The sequence below is a fragment of the Ictalurus furcatus genome, chromosome 13 (assembly GCF_023375685.1).
Source record: "Ictalurus furcatus strain D&B chromosome 13, Billie_1.0, whole genome shotgun sequence".
Taxonomy (NCBI): Eukaryota; Metazoa; Chordata; class Actinopteri; order Siluriformes; family Ictaluridae; genus Ictalurus; species Ictalurus furcatus.
In genome coordinates this window covers 15040632-15057904 of record NC_071267.1, presented here as the reverse complement: position 1 = coordinate 15057904, position 17273 = coordinate 15040632, and the positions used below count along the sequence as shown (strand labels likewise).

Genomic DNA, 17273 nt, shown 5'->3' with positions numbered 1-17273 from the left:
CATTGGTTCTAGGGGAAGAAGGAAAAAAACAAACAAACAAACAAACAAAGAACGTTGTAGATAAATATTATTGCTCGGACTTTGCACGGGGTGTTTCAAAAGTGAACAAGAAAGCAAGTATCAGTTGTATTGATAATTTCCATTTCCATTTGTATACACGGAAGAGATGAGTGGCGCACCGCTCAGACTGCGGCCGAGAGAATGAGGAAGTGAGTAGTATTGACTTGGGGGAGAGTGAATGGATGTTGTGAGTGATAGCTAGCTGTTGCTGCAAAGGGAAATATTTTTTCAGAGGTAACTGCTAATATATCTAATGCGTATTACGACATTTACATTGTCTTTAATGGCAAGATATGTATAATTTGCTGAATGATCCCCATATCTCATGGGAGCAGTGCTCGCTAGCTTGCTTGCTATATTGGTAGTTACATAGAAATACAAACGAATGACTGTTTCTAGATTAGATTTACGGTTAGGATGTGTTCTGCATGTGCCGTAAATTATAAACATTTAAGTAGAATGTAATGATCTGCGTATCCTAAATTTTGCGGTGCGGTTTCTGTAACGCCCAGAGGACAAGTCAAGACCAGTCTGTTGACATGACAGAATCATTAGCAGTCTGTGTAGTAGTCAGACTCCTCGCTGAACATCACAAGCAGTGTTACGACTGCCATGGATTAGCCAACTGCTGCAAATTGCATACTATTTGAACTTTAGTTTTCATCCCATACTGGATTTGTCAATGGACTTATTCTTTTCTCTGTTATTTCCCCTCCACTCTTCTGCCTAGATGGGTGACATGCTTCCAGCTCGAGAGTAAAGCATCAGACTGGTCAGAGAGAAAGGATGCCAGACAAGAGGAGAGCTAGTGACTCTACCACACAGACAGCTTCTGTAACCCATGACACGACTGATCGCTGGATGTTTCGGAGAAGACAGAAAACATATATTTTATCCTCCTCATGGTCAAATAATTTCATTAAAGAAAGACAACATAACTAACCATTTGTCATTTCAACAAAGCTGCCGAAATACTCTCTGTACAAAATGAACATTATATCTGCCATTATTGTATTTGAAAACATCCATGAGGTTAGGAGGCTCTGTCACTGGGGTCCGATCATTGCACTTACAGTCATCGCTGTGTGCTCGTCCATGGCCATACTGGACTCTATTATCTGGTACTGGCCCTTGGACACTACGAGTGGCAGCATTAACTTTATTATGCTCATCAACTGGACTGTCCTCATTCTTTACAACTATTTCAATGCCATGTTTGTGGGTCCTGGATATATTCCTTTACAGTGGAAACCGGTAAATACAATGCTCTGGAGTGATTAGTGATTTATTTATGTATTTATTTTTAAGTTTTCTTCTGTAATCTGATTAACTCTGTATAATATAACTGCATGTTGGTCATGTGGTGTCTCCTCTCTAACAGGAAAATCCACAAGACACTAGGTACCTACAGTTCTGTAGAGTGTGTGAAGGCTATAAAGCCCCAAGATCTCACCACTGCAGAAAGTGTAACAGGTAGCATTTGCGTGTTTTTACTACTAGCTATACTAACAGCATCGGAGTATTGTAGCATTTAGTACTTGCCTTGAGAACTGAGTTACTTCACAGCATATTTAAATACTTATTTTTATATATATATATATATATATATTTAGCAGTCTCTTTTCCTTTTTCAGGTGTGTGATGAAGATGGATCACCATTGTCCCTGGATCAACAACTGCTGCGGACATCTGAATCATGCCTACTTCACCACTTTCCTCCTCCTCGCCCCGCTGGGTTGCAGCCACGCTGCTCTCATTTTCATCATGACGATGTACTCTCAGTTAAATGACCGGGTCAGTAAGTCCATCCTTTCATCTGCGTATCTATTATGTTTATTTTTCATCTGTGTATTTATTAGGCTCTGGCGAATAAACTACTATGATTAATAATAACCCTTAAAGGGGCCGTATAGATTCAGTCCAGCTCAGATATTGAACTCTAATGCAAATGTATCCATATACAGTGTGTCTATATGATGAAGAACTACTGTATTTGTGTATATCCTTTGTACGTCTGCTCCAGATCTCTTTTGGTTGGAGCTCAGTGAAGATAGACATGAGTGCCCCTCGACGTGTCCACCATCCCATAATGCCATTCAGCATATCAGCTTTTGCAGCCAATCTCTTTGCTCTGGGACTGGCATTGGGCACTACCATTGCTGTTGGCATGCTGTTTTTTATTCAGGTACAGCATGTTATTTAGTCTTTTGCTCTTTTAAACCTTCCGTTAGTCCCTTAGACTGTCCACTGTGCAGTGTTTTCATGAGAGGAAAATTAGCTGTACTGCCTGACTTAATGTTATCCTGTGTTTCTCGACTTGACCTACGTAATACTTTTGTTAATCTGGTCATCTGCTAAGTAACCCCCCCAAAAAAAAATCAGCTTACACAACATGGGAGACACTAGCAGATTTGGCCAAAACACATACTTCAGTTGCTTAGTAAATCTCTACACCATGACTAAACCAATGTCATAGAGTGCAATTGCAAAAGCTTGTAAAAGAATTTTCTTTTTACTTTCAGATAAAAGTGATTCTGCGAAACAAAACCTCAATTGAAGTATGGATTGAGGAGAAGGTGAGCATCTATACTCTTTCAATGCCAAATGTAACATGCTTAGCTTAATTCCATATGTCAGTATGTTCTAGATTTAACTACATTCTTGTAAACATGCCATACATATTTGAAGCGCTTATATTCTTATTATGAAGTAAGTACATTATGTAATAATGTACTTGCTTCTGTTTCTGTTAGTGTCTTGTTGCTATCTTTAGACTCTGAGTAATCTGCACAAGCACTTCTGTAATGTGGTCTGGAGTGTCTGTGTATCCCAATAGAAATTTCACAATTCAATATTTAATATGATAAGATGTTCATAATATTATGTTAAATGAAGAACAGAAATGGGGAAGAAATAACCCTGAAGTGAAAATGTTTAATGTATTCATCAAATAGAAAAGACTTCACTGCAACATCTAAAGATTAGTGAATGTGCTTTAAAAGTGTTCAGTTAACATCAAAGCTGAATAAATTCCCATCTTTCTTAATGGACAATGTCTTATTACATATAATACAGTGGCAAGAAAAAGTATGTGAACCTTTTGGAATTTCATGGTTTTCTTCATAAATTTGTCATAAAATGTGATCTGATCTTCATCCAAGTCAAGGGTATTGACAAATATAATGTGTCTAAAACAATAACACAAAAAAAATTCTGATCCCTCATGTCTTTATTGAACACACTCATTCAACATTCAAAATGGCAGTGGAAAAAGTAAGTGATCCCTTAGAATTAATAACAGGTTGACCCCACCTTGGCAGCAATAACATCAACCAGGCGCTTCTTGTAGCTGTGGATCAGACCTGCACATCCTTCAGGAGGAATTTTAGCCCATTCTTCCTGGCAGAACTGCTTTAGCTTGTCATATTTTTTGGACATCTCATGTGTATGGCTTTCTTCAAGTCATTCCATAGCATCTCTATTGGGTTGAGGTCCGGGCTCTGACTTGGCCACTCCAAAAGGCGGATTTTGTTTTTCTGAAGCCATTCTGTTGTTGACTTGCTCCAGTGTTTTGGGTCGTTGTCCTGTTGCATCACCCAACTTCTACACAGTTTCATCTGATGTACAGACATTTTCACATTATTCTGAAGAATTGTCTGATATATTTGGGATTTCATCTTCCCCTCAATGATTGCAAGCTGGCCAGGCCCTGATGCAGCAAAGCAGGCCCAAATCATGATGTTACCTCCACCATACTTTACAGTTGGGATGATGTTTTCATGATGATATGCCGTGCCCTTTCTACGCCAGATGTAGTGCTGTGTGGTTTTTCCAAATAGTTCAATCTTAGTTTCATCAGTGCACAAAACATTTTGCCAATACTGCTGTGGAGTGTCAGTGTGCCCTTTTGCAAACTTCAGGCGTGCAGCAATGTTCTTTTTAGTAAGCAGTGGCTTCCTTCATGGTGTCCTGCCATAGATACCCTGCTTGTTCAATGTTTTATGTATTGTAGACTCATGAACAGAGATGTTAGCCAGTTCCAATGATGCCTTCACATCTTTGGCTGTTATTCAGGGTTGTTTCTTTACCTCATTGATGAGTCTTCGTTGTGCTCTTGGAGTCATTTTGACTAGGTGCCCAATTCTTGGTAGAGTAGCAACAGTCCCAAAGTGTCTCCATTTGTAGAATGTTTGCCTAACTGTAGACTGGTGAATTTCTAAAACCTTTGAAATCACTTTGTGACCCTTGCCAGCTTTATGTAAATCAACAATTCTTGATCGTAGATCCTCTGAAAGCTCTTTTTGGCGAGGCATGGCTCACATAAGCATGTGCTTCTTGTGCAGAGCAAACTCCAAAAGATTGAGGGGTTTTTATCAGTCAAAGTAGCTGTAGTCTACACCTCCAAACTCATTTTCTTAATGAGACTCCAGGTGTGCAAAAAAAAAAAGAAAGCTTTTTTGAGGTCATTAACTTAAGGGTTCACATACTTTTTCCACAAGCACTATGAGGTTTTTTTGGTTGTTCTCAATAAAGACGTGAAAGATCAGAATTTTTTTTGTGTTATTATTTTAGACACATTATATTTGTCAATATCCTTGACTTAGATGAAGATCAGATCACATTTTATGACAAATTTATGCAGAAAACCATGAAATTCCAAAAGGTTCACATACTTTTTCTTGCCACTGTATATACTCTGCTATATACACACACATGCAAGCTGTAAAGTCCCTGAGGAAGTGAAGCAATCCCAAACCATAACATTTCCACCACCATGCTTCACAGTTGGTATGAGGTGCTTTTCCTGAAATACTGTCTTTGGTCTATACCAAACATGTCTGCTGTTACTGTGGCCAAACAACTCTATCTTAGATTCATCTGTTCAGAGAACTTTATTCCAAAAGGTCTGGTCTTTGACTATATGCTCATTGGCAAACTGTAGACTTGCGCTAATGTTCTTTTCAGACAGCAAAGGCTTTTTCCTGAAACGCCTCCCATGCAGGTTAAATTTATGCAATCTCTTTCTGATTCTAGAAGTATGCACTTTGACAACAACAATTGCAAGGCTTACTAGCGGATCCTGTGTTGAAATTTTGGGGTTCTTGGAGACTTATTTTTGCATCAGACAGTCTGCTCTTGGGCTGAATTTGCTGGGACGGTCCTGGAATTAGCCCTGGACTAATTGGCTGTTGTTTGAAATCTGCACCACTTGTATATTATTTTCCTTACAGTGGAATGATATATTTCAAATAATTTGGAGAATTAGCAAAGCAAATACAAAGGGAACACCTGACACTAGATATGAGAGGGGTATAAATAAGACAGGTTCCACCTGCACTCCCTAAGCAGGTTCTAATTACTGGCACCCAATCTTCAATACCTGATTCTAATTTTATGGTTTAAAAGTGTGATATATATAAATCTGCTAAATGAGGGACCCACATTGTAGCTCAGTGCCTGACAAATCAGTTACAAATCTTAGAACCACTCATATAAAAGTTACAGGTAAAAGCCCACAGTCTCTGCTACAATTCCAGTTGCTATTGCTTTGTATTGTGAAATTTCAAACAGCATTATTTTATTTCATGCCTAATCATGCAGAGTCAAATTAGGAATGTCCCTTAGGAATGTCAGTTTCAGATGATTATGTTTGGTGAATTACATTTGTGTGCATATACAATACTCTTCGTCTTACAAGCCTCAAATGCACCCTTCAGGCCAAAGACAGAATCCAATACTACCAAACAGGAGAGGAGTTCATCTTCCCGTATGACCTGGGAAGTCGCTGGGCGAACTTCAAGCAGGTGTTCACCTGGTCTGGGACCCCCGATGGAGATGGTATTGAATGGCCCGTAAATGACAAATGCCACCAGCATACATTAACTGTATGTCCTCATTACAAGTTTCAGTAACATCACACATTATATTCTTCACAGTTCACATAAGAAAGGTGAATTTGTGTCGCCTTTTTTCCCCCAGATTGAGCAGCTGAAGCAGAAAGCTGACAAACGTGTGAGAAGTGTGAGTAGCTGAGTAGTCATGATGTCTATTGGACACAAGATGGCAGCATTGACATAAACTAAACCAGGTTTAAGTCTAAAGCCAGGTTCTATGTTCTGTAGGTGCAGTACAGAGTTGTGGAGGACTACAACGGAGCATGGTGTCCAGTAGGAAAGGGAATAAATACGTTCTTCAGGTCGCCATGCACTGAAGAACCCAGGATCAAACTCACTAAAGGGGAAACCATCTTAGCCACAAGAGGAACCAAGTGAGTCAGTGACTACGTTTACGTGGACAGCAGTAATCTAATTATTGACCTTATTCTGAGTAAGACAGTAGTGTGATTAAGTTGTTTACATGAATCACTTTTAGAATATTCCTTTCATGTTCAGGTTTTACATGATATAGAACATAGATTGATTAACGGCACACATCATTACATCCCCACGCCACGCCGTCCGACGTTCCCTCCAGAATTTCACGTATCAACATACAGTTGGTCTTCAGTATGGTACCGTATACAGTTTTGGGTGTTTCATTTTTAATTTTATGAAAGCTTCAAGTGCAGTTAATTATTTGTCATGCTATACGTGCAAATAGACGACAGCTTAAAGCCATGGGCTGCGTCCCCAAACTGAGATGCAGTTTCGGACGCAGTCATGCTCTCGTGCTTTCCGTCAAACGGTTGATCACTGCCGTGTGTGTACGTGTCCTGACGGAAAATGCGGTAAAAAATCCCACACGACGTTAATAATGTGATTAAGGTGTGTACATGTCTGTAATGCACGTCGATAATGCAACTAAAACAGGAATACTCCACATGTCTAAATTCGATTTGTGTTTACTTCGAGTATGACTTTAGTCGGATTAAGGTAATCAATAATCACTGTTACATGCTAGTTTCTTAATCAGAGTACTGTCTTAATCGGGTTAATATCGGATTATTGTTGTCCATGTAAACGTACTGACTGAGAGCTTAATGCAAACACTGACTAATTGAATTATTCAACTTATAAATGAGTAAATGAGATTTGATGTTTTAATATCCAGGTGGTGGATGTATGGGGACAAAGTTTTGGATGAGGAACAGACCAAAGGTACATCAATGTTACAATGAAAATGTTTGTCATCATTTCATATAATGAGTATTTTTAAAGTTTAAACATTCTAAAAAGTGTTTTTCTTTTCTCTCTCTTGCTCTCTCTCTCTCTCTCTCTCTCTCTCTCTCTCTCTGCTGATTTAGCTGGAATCCGCGTTAGAGGGTGGTTTCCACGCCGCTGTGTAGTAAAGTGCCACTATGACTCAGCGAATAACACACCAGCATGCGAAGAAAAGAAAGACAAATAAGACAAGTGGGGTGTGTTTTACTGTTTGACTTGTACACTCTTAGCAAAAAAAACATTCCTCAAGGGTTCTGTGGGTGGTTAATGTGATGGTTTTAGCTTTCTAAATGGGTACTGCATAGAATGGGAAATCATCCATTGTAGGGTTCTACATGGATCCTTTTAGGGTTTAAAAAAATTTAAAATTGAAGATTCATGTTTTTAGACTGAAGTCTGATTCCACAGACTCAGCACCGTGCTGTACTTCTGTTCCTGGCTGATCCAGAGATGTCAGATTTCTAAATCAAGTCAGTGGCAGATCAATTGTCTAACTGTCCAAACCAGCAACTTCTGCTTCTTCATATGAACTTGTGTACCTTTGTAACATTTCCAAAGATAATATAAATGAAATGTGGCACAGAGGGAATTGTTCCTGAAGTGAAGAACTGGGGCTTGTAAGTATTCCTTCTTAGGATCTGAGCAAAGGTTTACTTGAATATATTGTTTTCTCTGTTTCTCTCTGTCTTTGATGTCTAAGCCGTTTATGCAATGCCTTTTGCCAGCTGTATCAAGGTCTTAGTCATGCAAATACTCTGTATTCTTTGTACAGAAAAAAAAAAATTTTATTTTTGATTATTTTTGTAAGACTGATGTTAACCTCACAATAGAGAAGTAAACATTTCTGCTCTGTCTAATGTAATCTTGTTTTTGTTTGTTTTTTTAATATAAATATATATATATATACACACAATGGAAATAATTTATTCAGTAATTCCACTTTTCAGTGCTTAATATTTTCAAATGTACATAGCATTAAATGAACGGATTCAGCATTTTCCAGGCTAATCTTTGTCTATTGCAACTGTAGTGAAACATAAACAACAATTTCAGCACATTTCCTTGTATTGAGAAAAACAAAAAACAAATGTTTGAATAAAACACACTTAAAATAAAAGTCTAAGGGCATGTCATTGGGGCAGCCAGTGAATTTCTGTATGAAAGCATTTTTAATAATTGTCATGAATTCTTCAGTCAAACCCATTTATAATCCTTTTGGAGAATACTTTTTCAAAGAGGAATTTGTGATCATGTGTTACCAAGAATAAAACAAACTTTTTACTGTATTGCTCCAGTGTTGGAAAGTTGGACAAACCTGTAGAGCTACTTTATTCAGATATCTCTGTATGTCTTTAGCTATGTCTTAGACTGTGGCAGACTTTTGTAGTTACATTATATAAATGCATTTTTCAGATGTTTATGGAAAAAATTCAACACCTCCTTAGACTCCCATTACAACAGAGCTTTGATCACCTGCTTTTCAGTTCTGTTCTAGGGAATGGGAAATGTATTGAAATTACTGTCCATGGAAATCTCACATATACCACAGTTGCAGTGTATTGAGATGAAGTTGAAAATAAAATGCAATGGAGTATTCCCTTAATATGTACATTCAAGCACAAAACAAGGCTTAATGGACACAGTCAAGCTCACTCGCTCTTCTATAAAACCAACACTGTATCTCTATAGCTTGTCCTCGCATCTAAGCTCTATGGCAGGGGTGTCCAATCTTATCTGGAAAGGGCCGGTGTGGGTGCAGGTTTTCATTCCAACCAAGCAGGAGCCACACTCAGGTGTGGCTCCTGCTTGGTTGGAATGAAAACCTGCACCCACACCGGCCCTTTCCAGATAAGATTGGACACCCCTGCTTTATGGTGTACATTCATTTGGTTCTCCGAGTTGGTCCGTAGGTCACTGGAACTTATTCCATATGGCCTTTGTTGATGCATCACTGCAGTTTAGCGTAAAGGCTTTCAATCTCGTCTTTGAAGAACTTGCTGAGATCACCTCTTTTAGCCTTAAGCGTTGGCGTCAGAAGGCCGTTCTCTATAGTGAACTGCTCAGGGTGGAGATGCAGGTCTTTCACCTTAGTGAAAGTTGGCAACATTAGCAATGCTTCTTTTGTGTAAATTTAAGTAACATCATGTTGTGATCTCTTTAGGAAAATATACAATAGTTTGCATACTCTACCATCTTTTTCAGATTTCAAAATGTCACTTACTTGTTCAAAGGATTTCAGCCCTGCTTCACGTCCCAGCTTTATAAGGTCAGAGAGGATAGCCTTCTTAATTTGCTATAAAGGAATAAAACAATGGCGTTATACTCCACAACTGGGTGTATGCATCGGGAGTGGGTTATATTAACCAACTAGATTACAATAATGGTTTATTCAACAAGAACCCACAAATTAAGTTTGTCTTCTGAATGATAATAGTAAAACTGCACATTACCCAATACATACACATGTACTGTATGTATATAGCTATAAAAATGTATTAAGAAATAGAAATTGCACCTTAAATATCTCTTTGGTATACCTGTGGTACGTATACCACTAAAAATGAGACACTGATAAGAAAATTACAAATGTCATTTCTATAGACGTGGAAAGGTAATTCATATGCAATACTGCTGATCAAACATTTCTCAATCGTGTGGGTGTGACTTACATAAATCTCAGCAACTGAAATTTTGTTAGCTTGTAGATAAACAGCTATGTAAGATAGCTGGCACTACTAAGTGTTAGTAAAGGTTAGCTGAGTTGCTTAACTAGCTGTGCAGCTGCCTATGTAAAGAAATATGGAACCAAAATGGAAAAAAGGCTAAGTTGGAAAACAAATGTAATGTCAGTGTCATTACTTATAATTATAATTAAATGAAGCATTCATTTTTCTGTAATAGAAATTTGAGGCTTTGTAAACCTGCTTTAAAAGTCAGCATACAGCCCCAATACATTAAAAGATAGCCACAGCCATTTATATGTAGTGTATTACTCCACTGATTGCTTTGGACTTTGTGTTTTTTAAAGGGCTGGGCTCATTAAAAGGCTGAAAGGGCACCTGTTGAGATAACAGCTTAAGGCCAAGAAGCAAATTTTGACTCTGGTAACTTTCAGTAGTACAGCTGCAGTATATATTTTTAACCGATGACAAAATTTCATTGACCCCAAATATTAGGAGTATTGAATATCAGGTGATATATGTTTGAAAGACATATTGTACAGGGCATCAGACCTGGTTTCTACATAGTTCCTCAAATGAACCCTTAACTCCAAGCTTCTCAGCCAAACCAGGTAGTATCTCAGCATCCGGCACCACAATGGCCACTAAGCAGGACTGAAAATAGCAAAAAAAATAAAAGACATATGCAATAACACTCTCCAAAGGTTCACCGCATTTCATTAAAATCATTCATTTCTATAAGTGGGATTGAAGAGGTGCCACTTACCTGCAAACTGTCCCCATGAACAAATACTTGAGCAACTGAACCACATCGAATGTATACATTCTCTATCTTTTCAGGAGCAATGTATTCACCTTGGGCCAGTTTGAAAATGTTCTTCTTTCGGTCAATGATCTTCAAAACTCCATTCTAGTAAATTGTGCAAAACCACACCATTAATACAAGATATTTAAATAAGGAGAGGAAGAAAAAAGGAAGACAACTGGGAAATATGCACTGATGATCAAACTAAATATGGTGTGTATATGTCTAATATTGATCGAACTATTTCCTAGAAGGAATTAATGATTCAGTATTAAGAAAAGAATCCCACCGGAAGCCATTTGCCAATGTCTCCAGTATGTAGCCATCCATCTTGGTCGAGGGCCTCAGCTGTCCTCTTTGGATCATTCAAATATCCACAGAACACATTCTTCCCTTTTATACAAACCTAAGACACAAATAATTATAGATACATTGTAATGACCAACCATTACAGACCTTCATGTTGAAGAGAAGTTGCTCATATTACCTCTCCTTCATCATTAGATGCAAAATAGTTCATCTCCTCGACGTCTACTAGTTTGACCACATTACATGGAACAGGTACTCCAACATGTCCTAAACACAAAAACTTGATGAATGATGCAGATGGTGCATTTAAGTCCATTTGAGTATATATTAACCTCAAGCTTGCATATTTTGCTGTTAAATAAGGCGATTTTACTATGGAAACATACCAGTAGTCCAGTCCCCAGGCAAGGAGATGGTGCAGCCAGCTGTGCACTCAGTTTGGCCATATGCCTCAAATATCTGGAAATCAGGTCAAAGACACAGGTCACCTCTGGGTCACTAAGATAAGCAAGCATACACAGATGTCCTATGTTACCCCTAACCTCAACGATAGATGCAGTGACCACTACTAAACTAAGGTACTGTAGTTTAGACGTTCACATTTAATTAACCCCTTAAACTTCCCCGATCAGTTGGCATGTATAGATTTACAGTATATTCCTGGCTCTTAAAACTACATACTTTCTCCTATTAGTTTTACTGTAGTTAATACATGTTTCATAGTAGTCACTGAATAGTAAGCTTCCCACTTAAAATAATAAATAAAAAATGGGTAAGTATATAGTTTTAGCTTGGTAATAGGTTTGTAGAATCCTTTGTGTGACGGCCATAAGGAAAAGATGAAATGAAACCGAAGAAGATTTTTCACCTGGCAACCGAGGCATGCTCTGAGGAAGCTGAGCACAGCAGGTGAAATGGGAGCAGCACCTGTCACCATCACACGCACAGATCCCCCAAGAGATTCCTGGGGCCAGAGACACATACAAGCATTCAAGATCAAGATCAGTGGTTGGTTTCATTACCATTTCAATACTTTGTACAATGTTCCATTAGTGCTGTCAAAGAAACACAGAGAAACACTGTGGCCAGATGTATTTTATGCCTGATAGGGATACCTGCACTTTGTGAAAAATGAACTTGTCCCATATGCTGTTGTTTCTGATGATGCCCTGCTTCACCTCTGCATGTTTCCTTTCAATGGCAAAGTTCAGGAGCCATTTCTTGAATGGAGACTGGGCCCCACTTTGAACCTGAAAGAATGACTGGAAGTTCAGCGTAACAGTGAAAAGTCTGTGCATAGGCTAAAGAGCATTTCAGGGTCTTTTACTAGACTAGATCTAATGTCCATATCATGAAGAACATGTGACTTATGCGAGAGAGAGGGTGGACAAAAAGAACGTTACAATACCTTGTCATATACACGATTGAGAAGACGTGGAACGACTGGGAAAATTGTGGGCTTCAGGGTTTTCATGTCATTAGTAAGCAGTTTGATGTCTCCTTGGAAGAAGCCAACCCTGCCGCCCACACCATACAGCACTGTCTAGCAGACATACACAAACACAACACTAAGTTCAGCATGGACTCAGCACAGTTACTAGTTAGGCAACTATGAGCCCACCAAATAAAAATTTGCGTAAGAAAGTCATCAAATATGCCACTGAGTTTAAGATCTACCATAGGAACCCATACCTGCACGACTCTCTCAAACATGTGAGCCAGCGGCAGGAATGAGATCAACACATCAGTGGAAAGTGGTGTGAAGGCACTCTAGGGTAAATATGAATTGATTTCGCATTATTAAAAGAGAAATGGACTAATACCACTGATAAAACCAGTAATGACCCTCTTGCAACCATAGTGATGCACAATACCTCAAAGCTTTTAACAAAGCTAGCAGCATCTGCCACTACATTTTCATGGCTTAACATGGCTCCCTTGGGTTCACCTGAAAAAGACGGTGACAGTATGAGACTGTATTGCAGCTGTATGTATTGTATGTAAACTTTTTACAGTTAAAGGAATAACTGTCGGAAAAAACACATTCATAAATGTTGAATCACCAACATTTTAAATATAACAAATGGCCTTTACATAGTTTGTGATATATGGTAATGATATCATCATAGGTGAAGATGTGCACCCACCAGTAGTTCCACTGGTAAAGCACACAATACTCAAGTCTTCTGGCTTTGGTGGCTGGAGAGAGAATATAAACCTATTTGATATTGATTTCTCTGCAAACAATATTACTCTCTCATATTTCATCAGTATTGCTTACAAAGACATAGCAGTCAACTAAATAGCTTACTATTGGCTTTTGAAGATTATCTTTCCCCAGAGCCTAAAGTGCAAAAGTATATTTTAAAATCATTTGTGAGTAATTGCAGTGAAAATATAGAAATAGTGGCACCATGTTAATAAATGTGCTTTTGGAGATTACCTCCACATCCTTTAGACTCAAGATTTCCACTGCACACTTGGATGCTCGTTCTGTCAATGCAGCATCAAATGGGTCCATAACGATGATAGTTTTGAGCACAGGGGTAAGACTTTTCTCACAGTTAGTGAGAAGAGTCTCCACTTTGTCCTGCTTGTCACAAAGTACTGTAGATATTTTGGCTGTAAAGGACAGAAATAGAGGGCAATTAGGATCCTCTCGAATTTCCAGTATAAATAGAAAAGTGGAATATTGGGAGTAGCGTAATATGAATTTGAATATGAACATGAACTGTTATCCAACTACTAACATTATAAAAATGATAAATTATTAAAATATAGCACTTATTCTTTGGGGAAAATATACAGGCAGCAGATGTACAAGATCGAATCTTGAATTATTCCAGCCTCATGGTTTCATTAGAGCTCAGGGGAACCCAGTTAGGTGTTACCTGTGCCAGTGAACACCTCTAATGAAGCTGAGAGGTAAGCAGGTCTAATTACCTCTGTTAATGATGAAGACAAGTGCCTCAGGACCCAGCGTATCATACAGAGGAACTGCCACCATGGAATAAGTATAGCAGGCCAGTTCAGAGATAATCCACTGCATACAAGGAACAGATGTTGATCAGCCTACAAAACCATCAATTGACCTCCATCTGTCACAGAACCAGTCTTTAAATCATACTCCAGCATTTATTCATGATTGTATCTGTACTATAGGGGCAATTACCACAAACAATCACTTCAACACATTTCCCAGAAAACATGTTACCTCAAACCTCACTTATAATGTAATCATTTAATTATTTCATCTTGTCAATAAATGTAAAATATGAGACATTAGTAGAACAGCAGAAGTGTGAGGTAAGAGAGCCTTACTGGAGCAATATATTTTTCTCCTAGTACAGGGGAAAGTGTTGAAAGTCCACACAGATGCCGTCGATAAAGTTAAAATAGTGAGATAGATATATTGATTAATAAAATATAGATAAGAGATCATTAGGAGATACATAGATAGAGATATTGATTTAAATTATAAAGTCAAATATTTAAAAAAAATAATAATAATAAAAAAAACTTTTAATTATAGAATAATGTTTAACAGCCGGTTAAAGATGTTGCAGTTGAAATATCACCTCTGGCCGGTTTTGAGCAAAGATGCCAATGAATGATTTTGGTGAGGGCTCCAGTCCTCTCTGGAGCAGTCCAGAGCCCAGGTACTCAGCCCTATCCAAAACCTGCAAAAAAAAAAAAAAGAGCACCATTGAAATGCAAATACCTTCTCACATTAAGCCCCTTCCCTCCATGATGAACTTCAGCTACCATATATTCCCAAAAGGAGTACCTGTTTGTATTTCAGCCATTGGTATGGTTTCCCAGGCTTTCTGAATCCCAAGCAAGGCCCATTTCCTGTACGGATATGATAAATAAAATAGAGCAGGAATGAGACAGATGTCCAGATGCTGGAGTGTCCAGTGCATTTGTAAAATAACTGAACTAATGCTTTATGCTAATTACTAGTATACAGTATGTTACATTATACCTGAGGCATGTAATCCCCTTTTGAAAACCTCATATAGAGTCTTGGCATCCTCATATAAATAGGATATTAAGTTGTCATCTTTTAAAATTGCATTCTTCCTGGCTCCACCCTGTAAAACAGTATTATCAGCATAAAATGGCTGTAGTTATAGTATTTACAACCTATACTCCAATCCTCAGTATCATTCAATATTGTCATGTGAAAAACTTCTCTTCTATGTCATTACATGTATGTATAATGTTTAACCATTCTGTACATTGCAGGTAGAAGGCTCTCACCGCAATGCCCACAGTCTGTCTGTTCAGATTGACAGGCGGCCGCAAGGGCTTGGGCCTGGTGTTGAGATAAGTCAGGGCGACTGCACCAAGCCCAAACAAGAACATCAGTGCCGAGGTGGGCAATGGAGAGAATAGAAACTCAAATAAGAACAACATTCTGTCAGACCTGTTTGGGAAAAACATAATCATATTAAAAAAAATAAATAAATAAAAAACTTCACTGAAGTTATTAGATCATTTATAGTAATGACTGAATATCATGCTTTAAGCAGAATAACTAAATGATATGTAAAGACTTTAAGGGATTAAACAATAAAGCCTGTTTCATTAATTATTATGGATAACTGACTGATATACTCTTAAAAAGAGTTCTTTGGATGGTTAGTGTTTTCTGCAGGACTACAATACTACAGTAAGGATAACACACAGGATTGTAATCTTTAACATTGTAAGGTGGAACACAAGAATGGTCAGAGGTTACATCAAAGACTAATATAATTTAACATAGAATCTCTCCAAGAATTTGCTTCTCACTCACTCACACTGTAGATTTATTCTCAGAAAAAAAGATTACGCCCAGAAACGAGATTAAAACTGGAGCGATGTGAGCCCTTTTCTTGGTGCCAGTAAGCAGTCTGACCTAACCGAAGGCAAGGCAGTGCTGGACCTCATTATTAAGCTAAGAACCCTTAACAATGTTCCCATTGTGAGTGCCAATAAAGAACACATAGGTAAACACAATGAACAATACCTAGAGCAATGCACTAAAACCACTACATCTAATCTAATATCATATAGCATTTCTGTCAGTACACACTTAGGCTAAGCAGAACTATGCCCAAGAAACTGATGCTGAAATAAACTCACAAAGAAATAAATATTATTTTGTCCCAGCACTAACCCATTGTAAACTCACGAATAATGGAAAATAATATCGGGTGCAATGAAAACCCTCAAATGTATAATGCATGATTAGTCAAGGAGCAGGATTGGAAAGCACTGACCTAAACAAGAAGACGTTCAGAACAGAATCCTCAATTTCCACATATTTTAGCATGACAAATATTTGTTAATAGTTTACGAGTGGCTATGAATAGCATGACAAAATCGCAGGTAGAAAAGGGCACCATAATCATTACCCAACGACCAAAATGAATATATTGAAATATTATAGTATAATATTATATATAATATTATTATATTGTCGCCATCCTATGAACAATTCTTAGAATTCTGTATTTTATTTATATCCTGTGTTTTCAGCTCTATGCTAAATTCAGTACCTGAATGTCCTGCAGGAGTCTGCGATGTTGCTCAGCTAATGAAGTCCAACAGAAAGAGCTTCTTCCACAACCAGCATATAACCCAGGCAGACTGCAGAAAGCATGTGTACAGGGCCAATAAAATAGCTGAAAGCACGCAAGTGACCTTTGAACTATGGCTGCTATCTATCTCCTGATTAAAAAAATTGTATGGACATAAACATTTAGTGTTTTAATAAAGCAATGAACATTAAATAGTTTCCTGACTTAAGTGTGCATTTATGTCTAATATGTACACTTATTTCCATGCGGCAAACTGAAATAACTGTTCGTGTGTTTTTGTTGTTTTTGGAGGTCGAGCTGACATTTTGGTCCACATTTTATATTTGAGAGTTCAGGAACAAACTTCCCCTCTGTAGTCTCCTGTCTCACATCTTGCACTGGCTGACTGCAACAATCTAAAAACCAGTCTGATATCAATATTTCACAGAGCCACCGGACTTGATGCTGATAATGTTAACACCACTACAAATTGAGATGCTCTTCAATTGATCTGAATACATTTTAACACCATTCATATACAGTATTACATTAATTACATTAACATGAACTCAAAATCTAATCATGCAAAAGAGGTGTGATGCATCGCACAGGTGTCTCACAGTCCTGTGTTTGATGATTCAGCACACCAATTACACCTTTACTGAGAAAAGTAGTCAGCAGAGTCAGAAAA

At 38.0% G+C, this 17273-nt stretch overlaps 2 protein-coding genes across 3 annotated transcripts; one reads left to right on the top strand and one right to left on the bottom strand.

The window, feature by feature from the left end:
- The first annotated feature begins 64 nt into the window (after positions 1-64).
- zdhhc6 (zinc finger DHHC-type palmitoyltransferase 6) lies at positions 65-8072 on the top strand. 2 transcript variants are annotated; one of them, XM_053640557.1, is made up of 11 exons: positions 65-209; positions 791-1314; positions 1442-1533; positions 1695-1854; positions 2084-2245; positions 2583-2636; positions 5778-5945; positions 6040-6081; positions 6183-6328; positions 7111-7157; positions 7304-8072. In XM_053640557.1, the coding sequence occupies exons 2-11, from the start codon at positions 1048-1050 to the stop codon at positions 7405-7407; spliced, it is 1242 nt and encodes a 413-aa protein (XP_053496532.1). In that variant the 5' UTR covers positions 65-209; positions 791-1047; the 3' UTR covers positions 7408-8072. The 2 variants fall into 2 exon arrangements, with proteins under 2 accessions (XP_053496532.1, XP_053496530.1); XM_053640555.1 differs by having other exon boundaries at positions 186-294.
- Positions 8073-9083: 1011 nt separating this feature from the next.
- Positions 9084-15493, bottom strand: acsl5 (acyl-CoA synthetase long chain family member 5). Its single transcript, XM_053640275.1, has 20 exons — positions 15279-15493; positions 15001-15109; positions 14803-14867; positions 14594-14695; positions 13959-14058; positions 13459-13637; positions 13327-13359; positions 13163-13214; positions 12890-12963; positions 12708-12785; positions 12424-12558; positions 12131-12265; positions 11884-11979; positions 11402-11474; positions 11194-11282; positions 10996-11112; positions 10668-10811; positions 10454-10555; positions 9442-9513; positions 9084-9306 (listed from the first exon to the last, which is right to left on the bottom strand). The coding sequence occupies exons 1-20, from the start codon at positions 15465-15467 to the stop codon at positions 9169-9171; spliced, it is 2082 nt and encodes a 693-aa protein (XP_053496250.1). The 5' UTR covers positions 15468-15493; the 3' UTR covers positions 9084-9168.
- Positions 15494-17273: the final 1780 nt, after the last annotated feature.